The 19,717-nt window shown below is 47.5% G+C and overlaps 1 protein-coding gene across 1 annotated transcript; it reads left to right on the plus strand.

Annotated features, from left to right (window-relative positions):
• The first annotated feature begins 10,432 nt into the window (after positions 1 to 10,432).
• Positions 10,433 to 13,995, plus strand: RASSF10 (Ras association domain family member 10). Its single transcript, XM_054635796.2, has one exon. The coding sequence runs from the start codon at positions 10,953 to 10,955 to the stop codon at positions 12,282 to 12,284; it is 1,332 nt and encodes a 443-aa protein (XP_054491771.1). The 5' UTR covers positions 10,433 to 10,952; the 3' UTR covers positions 12,285 to 13,995.
• Positions 13,996 to 19,717: the final 5,722 nt, after the last annotated feature.

Raw genomic sequence — 19,717 nt, forward strand, 5'->3', positions numbered from 1 at the left:
GCATATAAAGCACATCCAAATTAACTTTATTTATTATTTCATGTACTCATTAGTGACACATAAGTCTCAAGTCCACACTGGATGTAAAATATATATATGGGCCATTACAACAGCAGCCTTTGCAGATGGCACATATTAAATCATTAAAAAATTACTGCTCTTCAGTCATTAATGGCCAGGAAACACCAGAAATGTGGCCTTCTGGTGCTGTTTTTCCCACTGAAGAGTCAGCTTTTGACAACTGACTTTCTAAGCACTGAGGAGAAATGCATGCAAGGCATGCAGAGCAATCAGCTGCCAGCAGAACCTCCACCCACCTCTGAAGCCCCACGGGACTCCCTGGGAATTGTGTGTAAAGTAAAGGCTGAGGCTGGAGGCTCTTCACAGTAACAGGGGAATGACAATGCAGAGACCAGTGCAGCTCAAGGAGCTGCTGATGGATGGAGCATCATTCTTTCCCCAGTGACAAGGGAATGAGCTAGACGCAACCTTACTTTTAACACCATTGTCAATTCATAAACTCAGCTGAAAAGACCCTTGTGCAAAAAGCCCAGCATTGCACAGAAAGGCAGGCACAGTGATAATCAGCCTCTTCTCCACTTGTTGCAGGTAATACCTGCATGTTTTTGTGAGGATTTGCCATTGCAGACACTCAGGCTCTTGATCTGGTCCCCACTTCTGCCAAGATCATTCACTATATTCTACAGTGCTGTGTCAATTCTTTTTCCTGTCAATGTTGCTGTCACTTTCTTTAGAACAAAGCTCTAGAAATTGTCAGAGCAGACTGATTTTCTCGACATCCCCTGAATTTCTCTTTTCATATTTTCCTTGCATTGCATTTGATGTCATCTCTCCCTCACTTCCACTGCAGTTTCATACATACTCCTTAGCTGGGGCTCACACTGTCTTACTAAGCTGAAGGAAAAGGAGAAAGCAAAGTATTTTTAAATATAAACAGCAATGCAACAGGTTCTAAACAATTCAGGTGTCTCCTCCAATGTTCCTGTTGAGACCTGTGCTGGGCCATCCTGAGGGAAACCCATAATTTCCTGAGATCTCACCATCCTCTTAGGGCTCTCAGGAAAGCCAGGCTCCAAAGAATAACACATCTCATTTTCCCTGCTGCATGCACCCAACTCCAGGGCTTTTCCCATATGACTTTAACTTAGGCTCCTTTCTCACACTGCATATTACCAGTCATGTTTTTTCACCAGCTTGGGCTGCCCCTCATTTTATTTTCTGCCATTCGGGATGTATTTGCTCCAGGGAAAGAAAGGCACCATAGAAATCTTGCTTTCTAAAGAGACTTCTGGCCTCTGGACCTAATTCTGTTGCCACTGCCAGTGCCAGGATGGGGTCAGTGAATATACACTGTCTATATCCAGTACATACTCCCTTTAAGTCCTTTTGCATTATGTTTTGTTGAAATTTTTTTAAGCATATGTATTTATTAACCTATAAATTTTATTTACTCATTGGAACTCCCCATAGAGGCTTGATTCAAGGGCAGCATGATGATCTACCATGAATACAAAAGAAAAGTATTTAGAAATGGGTCAAAGATACAAATGTCGTGAAGAAATAATACAAAAATTCAGAAGAAAGGCTTTGGGAATGTTTCCTGCAAAGAGTTAGAAGATCACAACTGGAGAGAATGAGGCTGGAGAAGATCATAACTACACAGTCTTAATCCAGTAAGGATTTCATTATAACTGAAAGGTAAATTACACCTCTTACCTGTGATTCATGGCTGTGTATTTAAACCTTATCTGAATACAGTTCTGTGCTACAAAAGCTGAAATCAACTACTGATCATAAAAACAGAACAGGTAAAACAGATTTGCCTGCTTAGTACATTTATAGGACAGACTTCAAACAATTTTGTGGTAATACTGGCAATACTGAAAGTTCTGTTCATTCAAGCACTGAGAATTCATGTGTCCTCATTCCAATCTGCCACAACATCCTACTGCAATAATGCATTCTGCTTGTACCATAACTCACTTCAGGGAGGTTTCTGAGCTTTTAGAAAATATTTCTAAAAATATATTGTAGTGAGATATTTCTCTGGAGAAAAAGATGTCACTAATCTAAACACAAGGGAGGTCCCCAGCTAATATAGAAATAGGGCCCCATGTGCACACAGAGCTTTTGATTCTTACAGATTTCCAGGTGAACATGTTTGTGGGGTGATAGGATGAGCATACCCATTTCATAGCCACAGACAGGAACACACGTCACTGAGTGTTCTCCAGCTCAAATAATATGCAATTAAACCCAAACCCTCTCTTTGTACCTGCAGGAATTGCCTCACAGAAGGCATTGCACAGAGCCTGCCTGTGAGCACATGCGAGCTGGACGCGTTTGCCAAGACCTGATGCCAAGGCTGATCTCTTCCTCCATGGCAGTGATGCTCAGGAGCCACATCACTCACACTGCCAGCACAAAAACAGATGTTTGCTCATGTCTAACTGATGGTTCCAACCCCCAGCACTCCAGGGCCAGCTCCCAGCAAAGCCTAAAGCCAAAGGTGAAGAGTTTTGTCACTGATCCCAGCAGACAGAGAGCAACTCCTCTACCCAGCCTCTACAGTAAAAACAACAGGAGAACTCTTCACTAACCATCACCCCCACTCAGGCCAGAAAGCTCCAGTCCCTTCCACAAATGTAAAAGTGATCTGAAAAAGAGTTCATCTGAGTATTTCTATGGGAAACTCTGTATCCTCTGTGCTGCTGGGAACACAGAGTTTCCTTACTCAGAAGACAAGGTGGACTCCAAAGGAAATTCACAAGTTGGCTTGGGGAGAATCCACAAGAGTATTTGGAGTAGTTAAAAGCCTTCATGATAAATCTCAAGAAGGTAATGAATGACCTAGTTCATCTCTTTTGAGCTTCATGGTCAAAAGCAAAGAAAGAAGCACTTGAGAAGTGAGACGCTGGAACGTGTTCTCAAGGGGTTAGAGAACTGTTTAACGTTAAAGCAAAGAAGTTACAAGTGCTAAATAATTACCATATTTGCACTGAGTATTTCAGAATTGTAGACTGTTTTGGGTGGGAAAGGACCTTATAGACCATCTAATTCCAACACTTCTGCCATGAGTAGAAGACCTCTAGACTAGGTTGCTCAAAACTTCACCCAACCTGGCCATGAACACTTCCAAGAATGATGCAGCCACAGCTTCTCTGGGCAACCTGTGCCAGTGCTGCACCACTGTCATAGTGCAGAGCCTCTTCTGTACATCGAAACCTACTCTCTTTCTGTTTAAAGCCTGTTGCGCTGTGAAGCAATATCCTGTTTCACCTTTCCCAGTCCCTCAGGTGTGCCAACCTCTCCCTTCCCCTCCCCCTTACCCCCTTGCTAAGTGCTCTCTGTCAATCTTAACATTCCAGCAAGGGCATCGTCTGGTTGGTGAATTTCAAAAGATGCCCCTCAGCCCTGGGGTCATTGGGTTAGCCAAGTGCCACTTGTCCCCTGAGACCCTGCCCCTCCCACCTGGTTGGTGCCACACCTGTCCCTTCCCTCCCCTTGCCCCCAAGCTTACAAGTACACTGAGACCATGTGGTCGGGATTCTGTGGGGCTGTTACCAATATTCGGAGATCTGTGACCATGGAATAAACTCTGGATTAACCCTCCGGCAGAATCTGTCTCCTTTTCCTCTTCATCTCGCCTAAAGCCTTTCCACCAGAGGTAAAAACTGAATTCCTGCCTGCCTGGACTTGTTCCAAGTGCCAGCTGCAGCATCCAGCCAGCCAAAGGTGTCTCTGAGGTGAAACACCACAGCTGCCACCTCTGGCCAAGCAGCAAGGGCCAGAAGAGCCCAGGCACGTTCCGTCTGGTAATATTGGGATCATATTCCAATAAAAGCCATTACCCCATGTCCTATCACTGCATGATCTTGTAAAAAGTCCCTTTCCAGCTCTCTTGTAGCTCTTTAGGCCTGGAAGGTGCTATAAGGTCTCCCTGGAGTCTTCTCCAGGCTGAAGAGCCCCAGCTCTCCCAGCCTGTCTCCACAGCAGAGGTGCTGCAGCCCTCTAAGCATCACCATCACCCTCCTCTGGACTTGCTCCAACAGGTCCATGTCCTTATGTTGGAGACCCCAGAGCTGGTGCAGTGTTTCAGCTGGGATCTCAGCAGAGCAGAGGGGCAGGATCCCCTCCCTCCACCTTCTGGCCAGGCTGCTGTGGGTGCAGCCCAGATTGTTTGGCTTTCTGGGCTGCAGGTGCACATGGCTGGCTCATGGTGAGCTTCTCATCCACCAGCATCCTCAAATCAGGTCTGCTCTCCTCCCAACCTTTATTTTCCCCTGGGATTGCTCTGCAGGACCTGCTTCTTGGCCTTGCTGAACTTCATGAGGTTTGCCTGAGCCCACCCCTCAAGCTGCCAAGGTTCCTTTGGATGAAATCCCTTCCCTCCAGCACACTGCCTCCATCTCACAGCTTGGTGCTGTGGCAAACCTGCTGAGAGTGCACTGGTCCCACTGCCCTTTTTGCCAAGGGAGATGTGAAATGAAACCTGTCCCAACAGCAGCCCTGGGGAAGGCCACGAGGGTGTTGTGTGGGACAGAGTCAGATGCTTTGCACAAGCCCAGGCAGATGATGTCAGTCACTCTCCTGGCACGATTTGCCCTCAGTGGCAAAGTCTGTGGGTTATACTTCCCTGTTTTCTGTCAGTGGCAGCTTCACTGGACTAGCCATGACTTCTCAAATCTGATGGTGATGGATAGCAGATTAACAACTTCATCTGCCAGTTCCCTTGGGACCTGTGCCTGCATCTCATCAGGTCCTGTGGACTTGTCCACCTCCAAGTTCCTTAGATGGTCTTGACCCTGGTCGCCTGCAGTGGGAGGTTCTACATCACCCCAGTCCCTTTCTGCAACTCAGGGGGTGTGTCTGGAGCCCTTGCTGGTGAAAATCAAGGCAGAAGTGTCATTGGGTACCTCAGCCCTCTCCATGTCCCAGGTAACCAGGTGTCCTTTCCCTTATGGAGACTACCCCCGTTTCCCCAGTCTTCCTTTTATCACCAACGTACCTATACAAGCTCTCTTGTCATCCTTGATGTCCCTGGTCATCTTCAACTCTGTCAAGGCTTTGGCTTTCCTAACCTGATCCCTGGATGCTTGGACAGTCTCTCTGCATTCCTCACAGTCAACCTGTCCTTGTTTCTGCCCTCTGTAGGCTTCCTTTTGGCACTTGTGTTTGTCCAGGAGCTCCTTGTTCATCCAAGCAAGTGCCCTCATATTTTTGTCTGACTTTTAATTTGTTGGGATACATCACACCTGAGCTTTGAGGAGGCAATCCTTAAATATTAACCAGCCTTTTTGGGCCCATCTTGCCTGCAGGGCTTTATCCCATGGGACTTGACCAAGAAGATCCCTGAAGAGGCCAAATTTTACTCTCCTGCACACCCTCCTTGCTGCCCCCCACCATTTCATGACATCTGCAGCCAAGGCTGCAGTACCCAAACCAAGACCAATCTATTAGAGGAATAATAAACCATTTTCAAATACACTTAATACTTTTTGGAAAAGGATGGTTATAGCTATCATTTGAGTCTGATCTTTCTTGTATTTTCCCCCAAAGCTTACAGGTGCAGCTCTGCTGACTTCCTTAGGATCAAAGCTTTGTGTGCCTATTATGCACATGAGAGGGAAAAAGTTTTCTGCTCCGTTCAACTATTTCTGTCCTCTTCATTTATATCAAAAGAAAATCTGAAACAGAAGGTGCGAAGGGAGAAGGATTCTTTTCTGTCCCAAGAGTCTATATAACAAAGAAACAAACACAAATTGCTAAAGATTCTGTTCAAAGATGAGAAGCTGGAAATCTGGATTCATAGCACTGATCTCTGCTGTGCCCCCACCCTGCTGCATGACATTGGCTGAGCCTTCAAGGCAGGAATAGCCTCCTCCCATGCATTTACATCACATCTAGCCCATCAAGACTGCCAGGCTGCACTTTAACATAAATATATGTCTTGACAATTTTCTTTAATGGCAGTCTATAGACATACCTGCCCTTTGAAAGCACTGCAGAGGGATTTACCCATGCAGCCAGCCCCCACTGATTTCACTGGAGATAGTTTCCTTCTGACATACCTGTTTGTACTCTGGGTGTGTGCACATGAAAAAAGAAGACGTTGGACGAAGCAGTCAAAGCAATATAACCCAGTATCAGCTGCCATTATGCAAAAGGGCCACACCACAGTCTTCCCAAAAGGATCTCCCAAGAGGATGGAGGTACCACCAGCCATGTGAGGCAAGGAATGACTCCAGATTTCCAGATGTGTCACCTGTACTGGTTGCACAGGTGGAATTCAGAAGCAGGACAGCGCCCTTCAGCTGCCAGGAACTGAAGGAAACAGGTCAAGAGGTCACAGAGCTTATTGCTTATTGAAGAAGCTCTTCAGCTGTTCATTACACTTCTTACGAGTCATCTTTAACAGAAGTGGCAATTCCTTCATTGTCTTCAGCAGAACACCTGAAAGTAAAAAGCCCTCTCCAGTCTAAAGCTGCTCAGATACAAACTGAACAATTTTCTTCCAAGTCAAAGTCTGAGCTTACCAACTGCTTTGACTGGAGTCTGCATACTGCTGCTAACACAGGGGTAGTTTTTCAAGTGTTTCATTCTGTGCATGCTAACCAGGGATGATTTGGTTATTCACAGCATGATTTGGTTATTCAGCTTTATACCATCAGGAAAAACTGGGTACAAAAGAGAAAAGCACCCGTGAGAGAGTGACCTGCAAGCTGAAGCAGCCCCTTCCCTGTTCTGTAAAGGCCAGCAGCCACTTGTAACACTGTAAAGGCCAGAAGCTTGTAACACTCCCAGTCAGATTCTGTCCCAGGACTCCATCCATGTTTGATGAGGCAAAGTGTTGGAGAGCAACAAATAAAAGAGATAAGCTCCCAAAATGAGATGAACAGGAACAGAGGAAGAGGAGTGGGAAAGCAGCGTGGCTGCTCAGCATCACAACAAAGAGCAGCTTCTCCAGACAGTGATGGCTCAAAAGATTACCAGTTCCAGCCTGCCTTTGCTCATCCACCTAGGCTGTATTCTTTTGAACTGTAACCTCAGGAAAAATAAGTAAATTGTCCTGAGAGTGATCTAAAAAATAAAAGCAACTTCACTGTGGAAAAAAAGAAAAAATACCCTGAATGTGACTCGGTAGCCTTTCTCCATTTAAACACATTTAAAATAAATTAATTCTGTGTCTGAAATAGAGGGCTCTAAGACTTCCTCCTCATTCCTGCTATATGATTTATGGAAGCAGAAAGTACATTTGTATTTATTTGGTTTAGTTTCAAAGAATTAAAGATAAGGTCTTGTATAATTTTGTTTATTAAAAAAAAAAAATCAGGGCTGCAATTTCATTGTGATAGTTCAGGTCAAAGTAAAAAAAAAGAAAAAAAGCCAACAAACCAGAAACAGACACCTCACCATCCAACCCCCTAATAGGAATGCCCTTCTTATCACAACATATTTGGTAAGTAAATTGCACACCTCAATGAAAAAGAAAGAATAGAAAGAATGTCACGTGAAATGCCAAAATATATATGATTTCTCATCCCTTGGCCTTGGAAATCTCCTGTAGTTCATAAAAATAAACTAGTCTATACCTGGACTTGAACTTTTCAATACAGCCTAAAATATTAAGCTCAAAAGTCTCCTTTTGGGGCTTAGGCAGCTCTTAAGAGTATCATCAACTTTGAATTTTTGCAATTTTTCCAAAAACATACAGGCCATGAATGAAGTTCTGGATAGCATTCTGCCAAGGAAGTTTGTGCTTCTGAAAAAGAGCTGTCAGCTGTGCATTGATAAGGCAGCACAGAAACAGCCTCTGCATTTCAGGAGGCCACAGCTACTACATTTTAAATTTTAATTATGTGATATGCTTGTTGCAGAAGCTGTAGAAGACGTCATGCATCCCTGCTCTGTGGGGAAGGGAGTGGAGAGGAGAGCAGCAGTCCTTCTCCTCATTTTGCCATTCCAATGGTGCTGTTGAGTGGTGCTGGTCTGCAGGCACAGTCAGCTGGAGGAGATTTGCCTCCACCAGGGAGGAGATGTTTGAAGGAGCCCGTGTGCCACCTTCTCCCATTGCCTCACCAGAGGGAAATACTGTCTGCTGAGCTTGCACTTTGGTTCTGTCACCATCTGTAGCCGTATTCCTCCTCCCCTCCCTTTCTGATGGAGGAGAAGAGGAGAGGATGGAGTTCAGTGCCTAATGGTGCAGAGTGAAGGAACCTGATTTGCTTCACTGCCCTGCTGCACAACCTGAGGCAAGGCTCTCGATTCCTTCATGCCAGAGCATTCTTATATTTAAAATGAGATAAGAGCTCCACCTTCCTCTGCAGGATGCTTTAGGATCCTGGGAAGAAAGGCAAAAGGTTGCCTGCCTTCAGTTGCCTTTTGGGATTCAGCACAACAGGGCCCAAACTTTGCTTCAAATACAGCACTACAAACTTTTGAAGCTTTGCCAGCAGTTCCCTGAGTTTGCAGACAGACTAAACCCAGATTCCTGAGGGTCAAACATGAGATGCAGCAACGAGAATTTTGAATGCCATCTTTTAAACCGTGGACTATACACACACACACACACACACACACACACACACATCTAACAGGTATATCCTACCAAAATCAAATGTTTGCCTTCTTAATCTTAATTGTACTGTGCTGCTTCCAACCAAACCACCAACATCTTCATCCTCTCTCTGGCAATGCTGCCTTGGGGGCTTCACTGGGGAGGCAGAGCCAGCTTTCCATCCACAGAGATGTGGTCATGGAAAGATGGAATGATCATCTGGCAATTTCATTGCACAAAGCCAGGCTTGGATACCGGATAGACACAGGCAGTCAGACAAGTTGGAGCAGCTTGACCTGTGGGGAGCATAAGATGCCTCTTCACATCACAACCTGCTCTTCCTGTACTGTTCTTTGCCAAAAGAAAATAGGTACAAAGACATTCTCATAGAAAACACATGTAAAATAAGATCAAAACTAAATGGGAAAGGCAAGGAACCACCGGTAAAGGAGTTGGACAGTTTCTCACTGCCTCACGAATCCCTTTGCTGCACCTGAATCTTCAGAAGACAACAAGGAATGGTCTGTTCTTCCAACTTTCTACCAGCCTGATGAAAGCAACAAGGCTTCTTCTCCTACTCTCCTGAAGGGTTTTTAAAATTTTGAACCTCCCAGAGTCAAAGCTGAATGACAGTGTCCTGTTTCACATCCCCTTCCTGCAGTGTGAGCTGTCAGGGGCGCCCCAGAGTCCTGACCACCCCCTTGTTAAGGTCATTTTGTTCTCTTACAGGACTGCCACTGCTGGACCCACCTTCCTCTGACCCAGATGGGATGATGCTTTTAGCCATAACCAACCCACTGAACACAAAACCTGCACACCTTGGGAATACCCTGCCATCAGCAAACACTTTGCTCTGCACAAAGCACAGCCATCCAGCACTTCTGACACATCCTGACAGCAAAACACCTTGCCCTTGGAACTGGCAGTGCCAGGCTTTGCCGTTGGACAGGAATATGCAGCTTTAAGGCAAGGTGGCTGTGGTCAGGAAGCAAATCCAGCCTGTTACCATCACCCCTATCTCATGTGCCCTCATTGCAACACACAGTGGCCAGCTCGGTTTGGGATCCTGTGACCGGCAGCAGTACAGGAAGGGACGCTGGCAGCAGGGCAGGATCCCTGGGATCTGCAGCTGCAGGAATGCTGGCACTCGGTGGTCCCTCAGCCCACTTCCTTGGGGACAGGAGGCTGCACGTCACACCCCAGCACCGCAATTAGCTGAATGACACAGCCAGGACAGGGGCAGGATTCCTTCCCCAGGACTGGTCCTTCCGTGGCAGTACAGGCACTGCCCACAGCGAGCCTGTTACTTTAGGGGAAAAGAGGACATTAGGCTACATAACTGCTGCCTCGCTGTTTGGTGTGCCCCAGCTCCTCTGTTTCTAACAGCAGAATGACAGGAGTTAGGCTGCAATACCAGGACTCCGTTCTGTTCCACTGACTGGAACACAAACCTTGTCCAGGCAAAAACTTTCTCCACACAGCACACCGATTTTATTGGCTCTGAAACTCCCTCGGAAGGTACAGATCAGCCTTCAGGTTTGAGACAGTTTTCTTTCTTTGCCCATTGTAGTACTTTTTTAATCACTTAGAAAAGCCTAAGTCCGTGAACCCTGTGATGCAATCAGTGAAAATCAGTGCTATAAGCCTGCCTTTTATTACTATTTTTCCCATCTTCTAATTTTAATCGGCACTCCGAGAGCGATCCCGTTCCCATCAAAGTACACAGCAAGCTCCCATTAAAATCTGGCTCAGCTAGTATTTTAATAACACTTAGAGACATTCCCGTCCTTTGCATATTTCATCTGCAAAGTGCTTCACAAACATGAATTTCCTAATTACAGGCGGATGATTTACTAAAACTGGAAATTCCTCACTAGTTCTGGCTTTCCCTTTGAAGCTCCAGGATTCGCTCTTGTCCCTCGGCACTTTGGAAGGTCCCCGACGCCGCTCGCTCGCTCGCTCGCTCGCTCGTTCGCGGCACAGGCAGGGCACGGAGAAGGAGGGAGAACACGGAGGCGACGGCGACCTGCCCCGAAGTGTCCGCGCCGGCGGATCTCTGCGCGGGCCGCGGGCCGTGAGCCGCGGGGCGCCCACGCGGGGACAGCAAATCCCGGGGGGACCGCGGCGGCTCCCGGGGCACCGGGCCGGGCCCCCCCGCCCCCGGCGGCCTCGCCGCACCGGGCAGGAAGGGGTGGAGCGGCCGGCGGAGCGCACGGGCGGGGTGCCGCGGGCGGGGAGGGGACGGCAAGGCATCCCGGCCGCTGCGAGCCGGGCGGACGGGCAGCGCCGCGCCTCCGCCGAGCGCGCCCCATGGAGCGGCTGCCCGGCCAGCGCTGAGCCCGCGGCCCCGGCCGCCCGCCCGCAGCCTCCCCCGATGGAGCCCGAGGAGCGGAAGATCTCGGTGTGGATCTGCCAGGAGGAGAAGCTGATCTCCGGGCTCTCCCGGCGGACCACCTGCTCGGACGTGGTGCGGGTGCTGCTGGAGGACAGCCACCACCGGCGGCAGCGCCCGGCGCCGCCCGAGCCCGCCGGCGGGATGCTGTCGGGGCCGCCGCACTCCTACTGCATCGTGGAGAAGTGGCGCGGCTTCGAGAGGATCCTGCCCAACAAGACGAAGATCCTGCGGCTCTGGGTGGCGTGGGGGGACGAGCAGGAGAACGTGCGCTTCGTGCTGGTGCGCAGCGAGGCTTCGCTGCCCAACGCCGGGCCGCGCAGCGCCGAGGCGCGGGTGGTGCTGAGCAAGGAGCGCCCCGGCCGCGGCCTGGGGGCGGCCCGCGCCAGCCTGGCGCTCACGCAGGAGCGGCAGCGGCGGGTGGTGCGGAAAGCCTTCCGCAAACTGGCCAAGATCAACAAGAAGCGGCAGCAGCCGCTGGCCCGGGAGGCCTCGTCGGCGGAGAGGATGGAGACGCTGGTGCACCTGGTGCTCTCGCAGGACCACACCATCCGACAGCAGATCCAGCGGCTCCGCGAGCTGGACCGCGAGATCGACAGGTACGAGGCCAAGATCCACCTGGACCGCATGAAGCGGCACGGCGTCAACTACGTGCAGGACACCTACCTGGTGGGCACGGGCGAGCCCGAGGCGGGCCGGGAGCCGGGCCAGCCCGCCGCCGGCCGCCCCGAGGAGGACTACGCCAGGAAGTGCGAGGAGGTGCTGCAGCTGCAGGAGCAGCGGGCGCAGCAGGAGGAGCTGCTGGAGCACCTGGCCGCCGAGATCCAGGAGGAGCTCAACGAGCGCTGGATGAAGAGGCGGCGGGAGGAGCTGGAGCTGGCAGCGGGGCCCGGGCTGGCCGACACGGACTGCGACACCACGGAGCTGAGCGGCGGCGAGGGCGAGCTGCACCTGGAGCACGAGCGGGTCAAGACCCAGCTGAGCACCAGCCTCTACATCGGCCTCAAGCTGAGCACGGACCTGGAGGCCGTCAAGAGCGACCTGGACTGCACGCAGCGGGCGTGGGAGGACAAGGAGCGGGAGCTGCAGCGGCTGCTGGAGACGCTGGGCACGCTGGACGTGGCGGAGGCGGCGGCGGAGCCGCGCGGGGCGGCGGGCGGGGGGCGGCCGGCGGCGGCGGGGGGCGGCTGGGTGGAGCAGGCGCGGGCGCTGCGCAAGGACCGCGCCGACAACGACGAGGACTCGGACACGGGGCTGAGCTCCATGCACAGCCAGGACTCGGACTCGCTGCCCGTGTGCGAGTCCCTCGTGTAGCGCCCGGCCGGCCGCCCCGCCGCAGCCACCCCGGGCGGGATGCCGGGGCAGAGGGCGGCGGAGGACTGCAGGCAAGTGTGGGGCAGGTGGGGAACCTCCCGGCGCGGGAGGCAGTCACACAGAGGAAACCTTTTAATTTGAGCTCTGCAGTTTGAACTTGTTCTGACTAGTCGTCCGCGGGCAGCATTTAGGCTGGCTCGCCGGTGCTTTTATCTAAGGAAGAGAAAACCCACAGCGTGTTTGTGTTTCATTCACGTCTGGGGTTGCTCGTTCCTTAAACCCTGCCGCTTGCTTCCCTCCGAAGCTTATCTTGCAGGGCCTTTTAGTCCTCCGGCTGCCCGCGATCTGCCCGCTGTAGCCCAGCGCTGCTCCGGGTGAGCCCTTCCCGAGCAAAGGGCCGGGACGCGCTCCCGAGCGGGGATCAGCATCTCCCGGACAGGTTCTCGGCATTGCAGACTCACATGGAGCCTCGTGGTGGGTTATACTGGGCTCTATGGCCGTCACAAATGCACTCGGCTCCTATACAGGCAAAAAGTCGCTACACCAAAGCTGCTGATCATTTAAACACTACGGAGGGAAAGAGGCGTCGGTCCTACTGACACTGGGATCTCGCAGGGCACCAGCTTTTGGACGGTACTGCAGTTCCTTTTGGCAACGAAAAGGGGTGATAAATCACTTCCTTTTTTTCTTTTTCTGAACAACAGACTAAATCAAGATGTAGGTTAACATGTATTAACTCTGCTCTGCTAGTGCTTTTCCTTATGCATAGATAAGAGTGCTTTGTTTAAAGGCATACTAAGAAATCTGTTTGTATCTGTAGTCGTTTGACAGTCATGGAAGGCAATTAGCAGTGCCTGTATGTACACAGCCTTCAACTACATTTTTTCACTAGGCTAGCTGATCTTTGGCTGAGCTTGGTTGTAGATAACCAAAGTACAGAATCAGGTTGAGCTACCGTTTTTAATAACACAGTTCATATCAGGCCAAGAGATGCAACGATAAAAGCATGACTCAAGCCCTACCTGCACTACAGCTTAATCTTTTCAGTTAGTCCAATAAAACAAAAAAGCAGCCATCAGCTGTAACATGCATTTCACCTAACTGCCAAATCTTCCTCTGCAGCTTAACTCTTGCCCAAAATATATGGTCTGCTCTTGCAATAAGAGACATCCAGGATTCTTGTATTCCAGAATAATTGCAGAATTACTTTAAGCGGTGAGAGACCAGAGAATGTTGAGTCAGGTCCCACTGATGGTGTGAACTTTTTAAAACTTCTGAGATTATTATTTATGTAAGATTATTTATAAAAGTTTTCATTTAACAATAAGAAATGGTATATAAAAAAGGGGTACACCAATAGACCAGTTCTTTATTTTCATTAAAAACCTTGCAGCCTTCTCACCCAAAGACTGCATTCCATGCTTGCAGTGTTCTTGTTGGTAGGAATTCTGATGGACATCAGAAAATTAGGTTCAGGAGCTGCTCAGTTTGAAAGCAAGCAGAGAAATACTGTCTGTGGATTTGCAGAGGCTGTACAATTTTCTATATGCTATGACTCTTGATAAATGTTATTCCACTGAATGGGTCTCAGTTGTAACAAACTGTGGTTTATTTTAAACACTGACTATATAATTGTTTTTCATATTTAGTCAACCTTGGAAAATATTTAAGAACCTATTTTTTAGAGCTAATAAAACTCTTAATAAGGCTAAAAAAAGTGTTCCCAATTGAGTGTGATTTAAAAATCGTGCCAGGACTGAGATTCTGTGGTGTTACCCTGTGTGCAAAGCAAGTAGAAAGATACACCAAGGGATGATGGCATCGTCCCTTCACTTTCTGATGGCACAAGGGGCTCCCTCAGGTACAAGCAGCAGTGCACTGTCCTCAGCTCTGGCCATGCAGGGGCAGTGCAGTGGCATTTGGAAGCATCAGCACATGTCCAGAGTGAGGAATTTGGATTTTTGTGGAAGCAGAGCTGAAGAACAACTTGGGGTGGGGGAGCCCCACTGCTGTAAGGGCTGGGTGGTGCAAGGACCTGCTCACAGCTTCCCCAGGCACTGATGTGAGCAATAAACCTCAGCTGGCTTTGTGCAAGCTCTCCATTACCACACTGAGCCAATAAAAAGTGAGCAGCTGTAGAAATGAGCTGCAAGAGGCTGCACATCACTGAGCTGCTGATAGAGCAGGCATCAGGCAGCTCCTCTGTGCAGCACGAGGGGAAGGCAGGCAGGGAATTGTTGTCCAAGTTGTAAAGCAGAGTCTGCCTACTCATCCTTGGCTGGGAAAATCCATCAAATCAGGACAAACCCACTTCTGCTTTAGGCTGCTGAGGGCCAGGCTTGTGGGCACCGTGTGGTGCTTGCTCTCAAGGGCTTCTCTGCTGGCCCTGCACCCCTGTGAGGACAGGGCTGAGAACGCTGCAGGTGGCACTGCAGTCTCAGGGGTTGGGTGGGAGCTACAGTGAATTCTTTGGGGCACCTATTGGAGTGTGTTCTTGCAGGTGAAATCTGGTAAATTTATTTGATGTTCAAATAGTTACAAGTGCAAGATGCTCACAGATTGAACTCCAACATGCTCACAAATCCCTATCTCTCTCAAATCATTATTAAAACATTAGTATAGAAGAGGAAATCACTGTTTGCCTTGGACCAGGCACTTCTCCCTTCCCTTCTTCTGGGCTTGTATATCCTCACTCAGATAATAGAGACAAGCCACAGGATGCTTGTCAGGGAATTTGGCTCTGGGGTTTTGCTGGGCACATAGCCAAGGGTTAGGAGAGCTGATTCAGAACCACAGGTAGAAGGGCAGAATTTTTATCTCCTTTGCAGTTCAGGCAGAATGGGAGAGGGAGATAGCAGCAGAAAAAAAAACCCTGACCAGCACCATGAGAGAAAATCTACCTTCCAGCACCACCAAGAGAGATCAAACAAACACAGGCTTGGGGATATTTTAATACCATTCTCTTCTGTCTTTCAGAGTCGATTCCAACCTAATCTTTCTCTGTTCCTAAGACAGATATAGATAGCCATGAATTAAATAAAAACCTAACAGCACTACAAATCGTGTATGGTATCAGGTTGCCCTATCTATTCAACAGCCTGCTTCTCAAAGGAATCATCATGGACTGAGGCCATCAGGCTTTTCTCAGACAATAGCTCCAGAAATCAAAACTTTTGTCCAGGAGATATAAATCACAGTACCATCAGGCCTTCGTTTCAGGCACCCTTTTACCAAGAATTACAAAGCACTCCTACACACAGGTCCTGTGCGTTTGCTGCCCTTGGCCATGTTTTTTCTGACCCTACATGGCACTTTCTGTTGTGCCTATACAGGAGTTCATGGGAGCAGGTAGTGAAAAAAAAAGATGAACTTTAATTCAGGTGAGGCTCTGATGGGGCTCAATGTGCAGTCACACAAATGTTTTTGGCAACGACAAAGTAGGGTGGTAAAAATGAGAAATTGAAGGCCCTTGGAAAGGTGGAGCTGATCCTTTCAGCAATGGACACTGTTTTATGCTGACTTGCATGCTGGTAAAAGCTTCCTTCAGGCTGTAAATATGCCCCACTCACAGTCTAAGTGAAGGTTTGGAAAGTGGGAACTGAGGCTGGAGCTGAAACTTCTTTGGCATCAATTACACTCACCTATATTAAACTCAAAATAAGCCAAACAGCACAGCTCTTAGCCTTGACCTTGTTTCAAAAACCCACTATCAAGCAATATTATCAGAATGAAAACTCTGTGTCGAATTTGATATATTTCTAGTTCTTAGCCTGTGTAAGAGATCTGCCAGTTTGAATGAGCACTTTGTGGGAATATCATTTGATGCCTTCAAGAGGGGAGGAAAATACATTTACTGTAATGAACACCACTGACATGCAAAATGAATGACCTATTAATTATTGCCATAGATTCCAAAGCAGCATGTAGGCAGCCAAATCACAGTCTGGTTGTTTTATGGTGACAGATCTTTTTCCAAAGAACCTCTGGTCCAGGTTTCAAACAAGATACAGTCAAAGGAGGGAAGCAGGTAGGTGGGTGTGAGAAAAGGAAAACATGTCATTAAGCTTTATTATTAACTCCTTGCATGAAACATACATCCCAGGTTTACTTTAAAAATAATCTGTGTTCCTATGTCTGGAGACACGTGTGCAGAAATCAGCCTCCCTCCCAGTTCTACACAACTTCAGGATTTTTTCTCCCCTCTTTAATTTTCACTGAGCTGGGAATGCAGCTTAATGCATGAAAAGAGCAGCAGAGGCCTTGAAATAACAGGTCTGGTGAGCTGTGCTGGTTAACAAGTTGAAATACAAGCCATTGTGGATTGTTGGGAGCAGTTGTCCTTTGAAGTCACTTGATATTATTGCTCCTGAGCTGGCACACACAAAGTTTAGAGAAATGAGCATGGCAAAGTGCAGGGAGCCGTACATGGATGTCACTCCTTTTCTATAAACTCTCATTGCTAAATGAACTTGGAAGCTTAACAGAAAGGAAAAAATTAATAAACTCAAAGCAAGTCTTGGCTCTGTGTGCAAATTAGCCAACTATCTTCAAGCAGAATTGTCAAATGGTATTCTGAGAAACACTGTTCACATAATTTACTACATCACCTGTGTAAATGCACCAGAGCAGAACCTTCCATGCAGGGTGGATTGTCACACGCTGTCACATGCTGAATGACACACAGAGCTGGCCACTGATTCCTTAGAGTGTTACAGCTCTAATTCTGCTGGGGCATTACAGTGCACCCTCAAAATACAACTTGTGCAGCCTTTACACACTCCCTTCATATCAGTTTGTTTACACTTCAAGCTTTATTTGGAAAGTTTTATTACAATCCCCTTACCTTACAATCCCCTTAGTCAAAAATGTTCCAGAAAGTCATTGATGTTCCATGAAAAAACAGTTTTCACTCCCAATAACTTCTTTCCTGCTTCCTGCCAACCTGCTCCTCCCCTATTCATCAGCACCTGCTCTGAATTTCATGAATAGCTTTGTTCAAATTGCTGGGACTACACGGGTTCAGAATTGGAACCCTACAAGGAAGGAAGGAAGTGGCGGAAGGAAGGAAGTGGCGGAAGGAAGTGGCAGAAGGAAGTGGCAGAAGTGGCGAAAAGAAAGAAAAGAAAGAAAGAAAGAAAGAAAGAAAGAAAGAAAGAAAGAAAGAAAGAAAGAAAGAAAGAAAGAAAGAAAGAAAGAAAGAAAGAAAGAAAGAAAGAAAGAAAGAAAGAAAGAAAGAAAGAAAGAAAGAAAGAAAGAAAGAAAGAAAGAAAGAAAGAAAGAAAGAAAGAAAGAAAGAAAGAAAGAAAGAAAGAAAGAAAGAAAGAAAGAAAGAAAGAAAGAAAGAAAGAAAGAAAGAAAGAAAGAAAGAAAGAAAGAAAGAAAGAAAGAAAGAAAGAAAGAAAGAAAGAAAGAAAGAAAGAAAGAAAGAAAGAAAGAAAGAAAGAAAGAAAGAAAGAAAGAAAGAAAGAAAGAAAGAAAGAAAGAAAGAAAGAAAGAGAAAAAGAAAAGTCTTTCTGTGTCTTGGCAAAAACTCTGTCTTTGTGTAGTACCTGGCAAGCTCAGCAGTATTTTTGTAGTTGCCATATGGATTAAGGACTCACTCCCACCAGCTCTTTGGTGCTGGTCTTGCTCAACTTCCTTGTCCCCTCTCCCCGGACCTTTTTTTTTAATCTCCTTTTAACTTGTTTCCAAGCTACCTTTGGAATTTTGCCCTTCTCCTTCTTGGAGGCGAGCACAGAGGAAGGGAGCACCTCTCCTGGGGTGACACTCTGGGTGACACTGCTGTGGGGCTTTGGGCTGGGAAGATACAGTTTCTATTGAAGAATAACCTGGGCAGGGAGTGGTGTCTGATTTCCCTGGCAGAGCGAGCTTTTGATGCAGGTATTTCCTGTGGGATCGTGCACCACCTGGCAGGAGGAGGCCTCGTCTGCCCAAGGCCTCCTGGCTACTTTCCGTAATAAAAACATTGAACAATGTCAGTCTGCTGTGCCTCAGCTCCCGGGCACTGCAGTGTGTGCCCTCCTCCCCTTCTCTGAGTGCTTACAAACAGCCTTTCCCATTTATTAGCTCCGTGGAAGCACTGCAGAGTGATCTCAGAACAGCATCCTGCTAAGGCAGTCTCAGGATTTTATAGAGTTGACTGGGGAAAAAGAAACAAAACAACAAAAAAGCCCAAACAAAAATCTGTGACTCATGGAAAGAGCACTTACGTGTCTGAAACATACTATCATCAGCTTACTTGTGCTGCACTTCACATGGCTTAATTATGTGATTATTTAGTCTATTATCTCCAAAAGAACCTATTTTCATCAGTCAAATTGTGCTCATGAGCAGGTCTTTGGATAATGTGTTAAAAGCCTCTAGGAAAAATATTTAATCCTTGTTTCAATTTAATGTAATCCCCTTGTTTTAATCTCTTACAGTGTAGTTTTTTACATGCAAGCAGGCTATTAGTTTATGCATTTAATTATCAGGGTAGCCTTATATGGTTATTTTCTGCCTTCCACTGAATCTCCCCTTAACAGACATACCTTATGAACACATGAAAAGTAACTTTGGAAATTAGGAGACATGGATCACTTTCTGAAAACATTTGTGCCTATTTTCCTACCACAAGCATAGAAGAAAATTATTTGGTTTTAATGGTAGATGTCTCGAATTTCTGTTTCTCTTTCTTTCACACTGAAGGGTTTCTTTGTAATTCTGTTATTGGTTTCCTTTTAGAGTGACCAATGACAGGAATCACGAATCACCAACAGGTTAGAAGTTTAAAACCAGGTTGTCATCTTTTTCTATAATTCTGTTCCTGCACATTTTCTGTGTTCTCCACTTTCTGTCTTTCATTTCAAAAAGCATTACCCTGGCCAGGAAATAGAGTCAGGCACTCAAATTTTGCCATCCTTCACAGGAAGATGGAGCACAGAGAGCTTCAGGTGTCCTGTAGCACACAGAATGCTCCATACAGCTGCGCCCATCCACAGGAATGAGCTGACCAGAAGTGCCTTTCCTCAGCCCATACAGCAAAAGACAGGTTTGAAGTCACTGTATTATAAACTGCTCACTCTGAGCCCCAGCAGGGGTGGCTAAGGCTCTTCAGCAGGTGATTCCGATGGGAAATAAAGTAACCTAATAATCTGAATATTTGAAATTAATTTTGACAGAGTCTCTGATTTCACGGTGCGGATTTTTAATAACAGCATCTCCTGCTCCCTACCTGTCAGGTGTACACTTAGAAAAGAAAATGGCATTCTGGCTTAGAGGGATTTATGAACAGTCAGGGTAGTAATGAGCATGGGCCTTGCTGCTTTCTGTTCTGGTGGGGAATGAAAGCTTTCCTGCCTCTGCACTGCCTAAGTGAAGAGGGGATGGACCAGAGTGTGGAGAGTGAAACTGTGCCAGAAGAGAAGTGAACTGAGCCCAGATCTCACCAGCTG

The sequence above is a fragment of the Agelaius phoeniceus genome, chromosome 6, assembly GCF_051311805.1.
Source record: "Agelaius phoeniceus isolate bAgePho1 chromosome 6, bAgePho1.hap1, whole genome shotgun sequence".
Lineage (NCBI taxonomy): Eukaryota > Metazoa > Chordata > Aves > Passeriformes > Icteridae > Agelaius > Agelaius phoeniceus.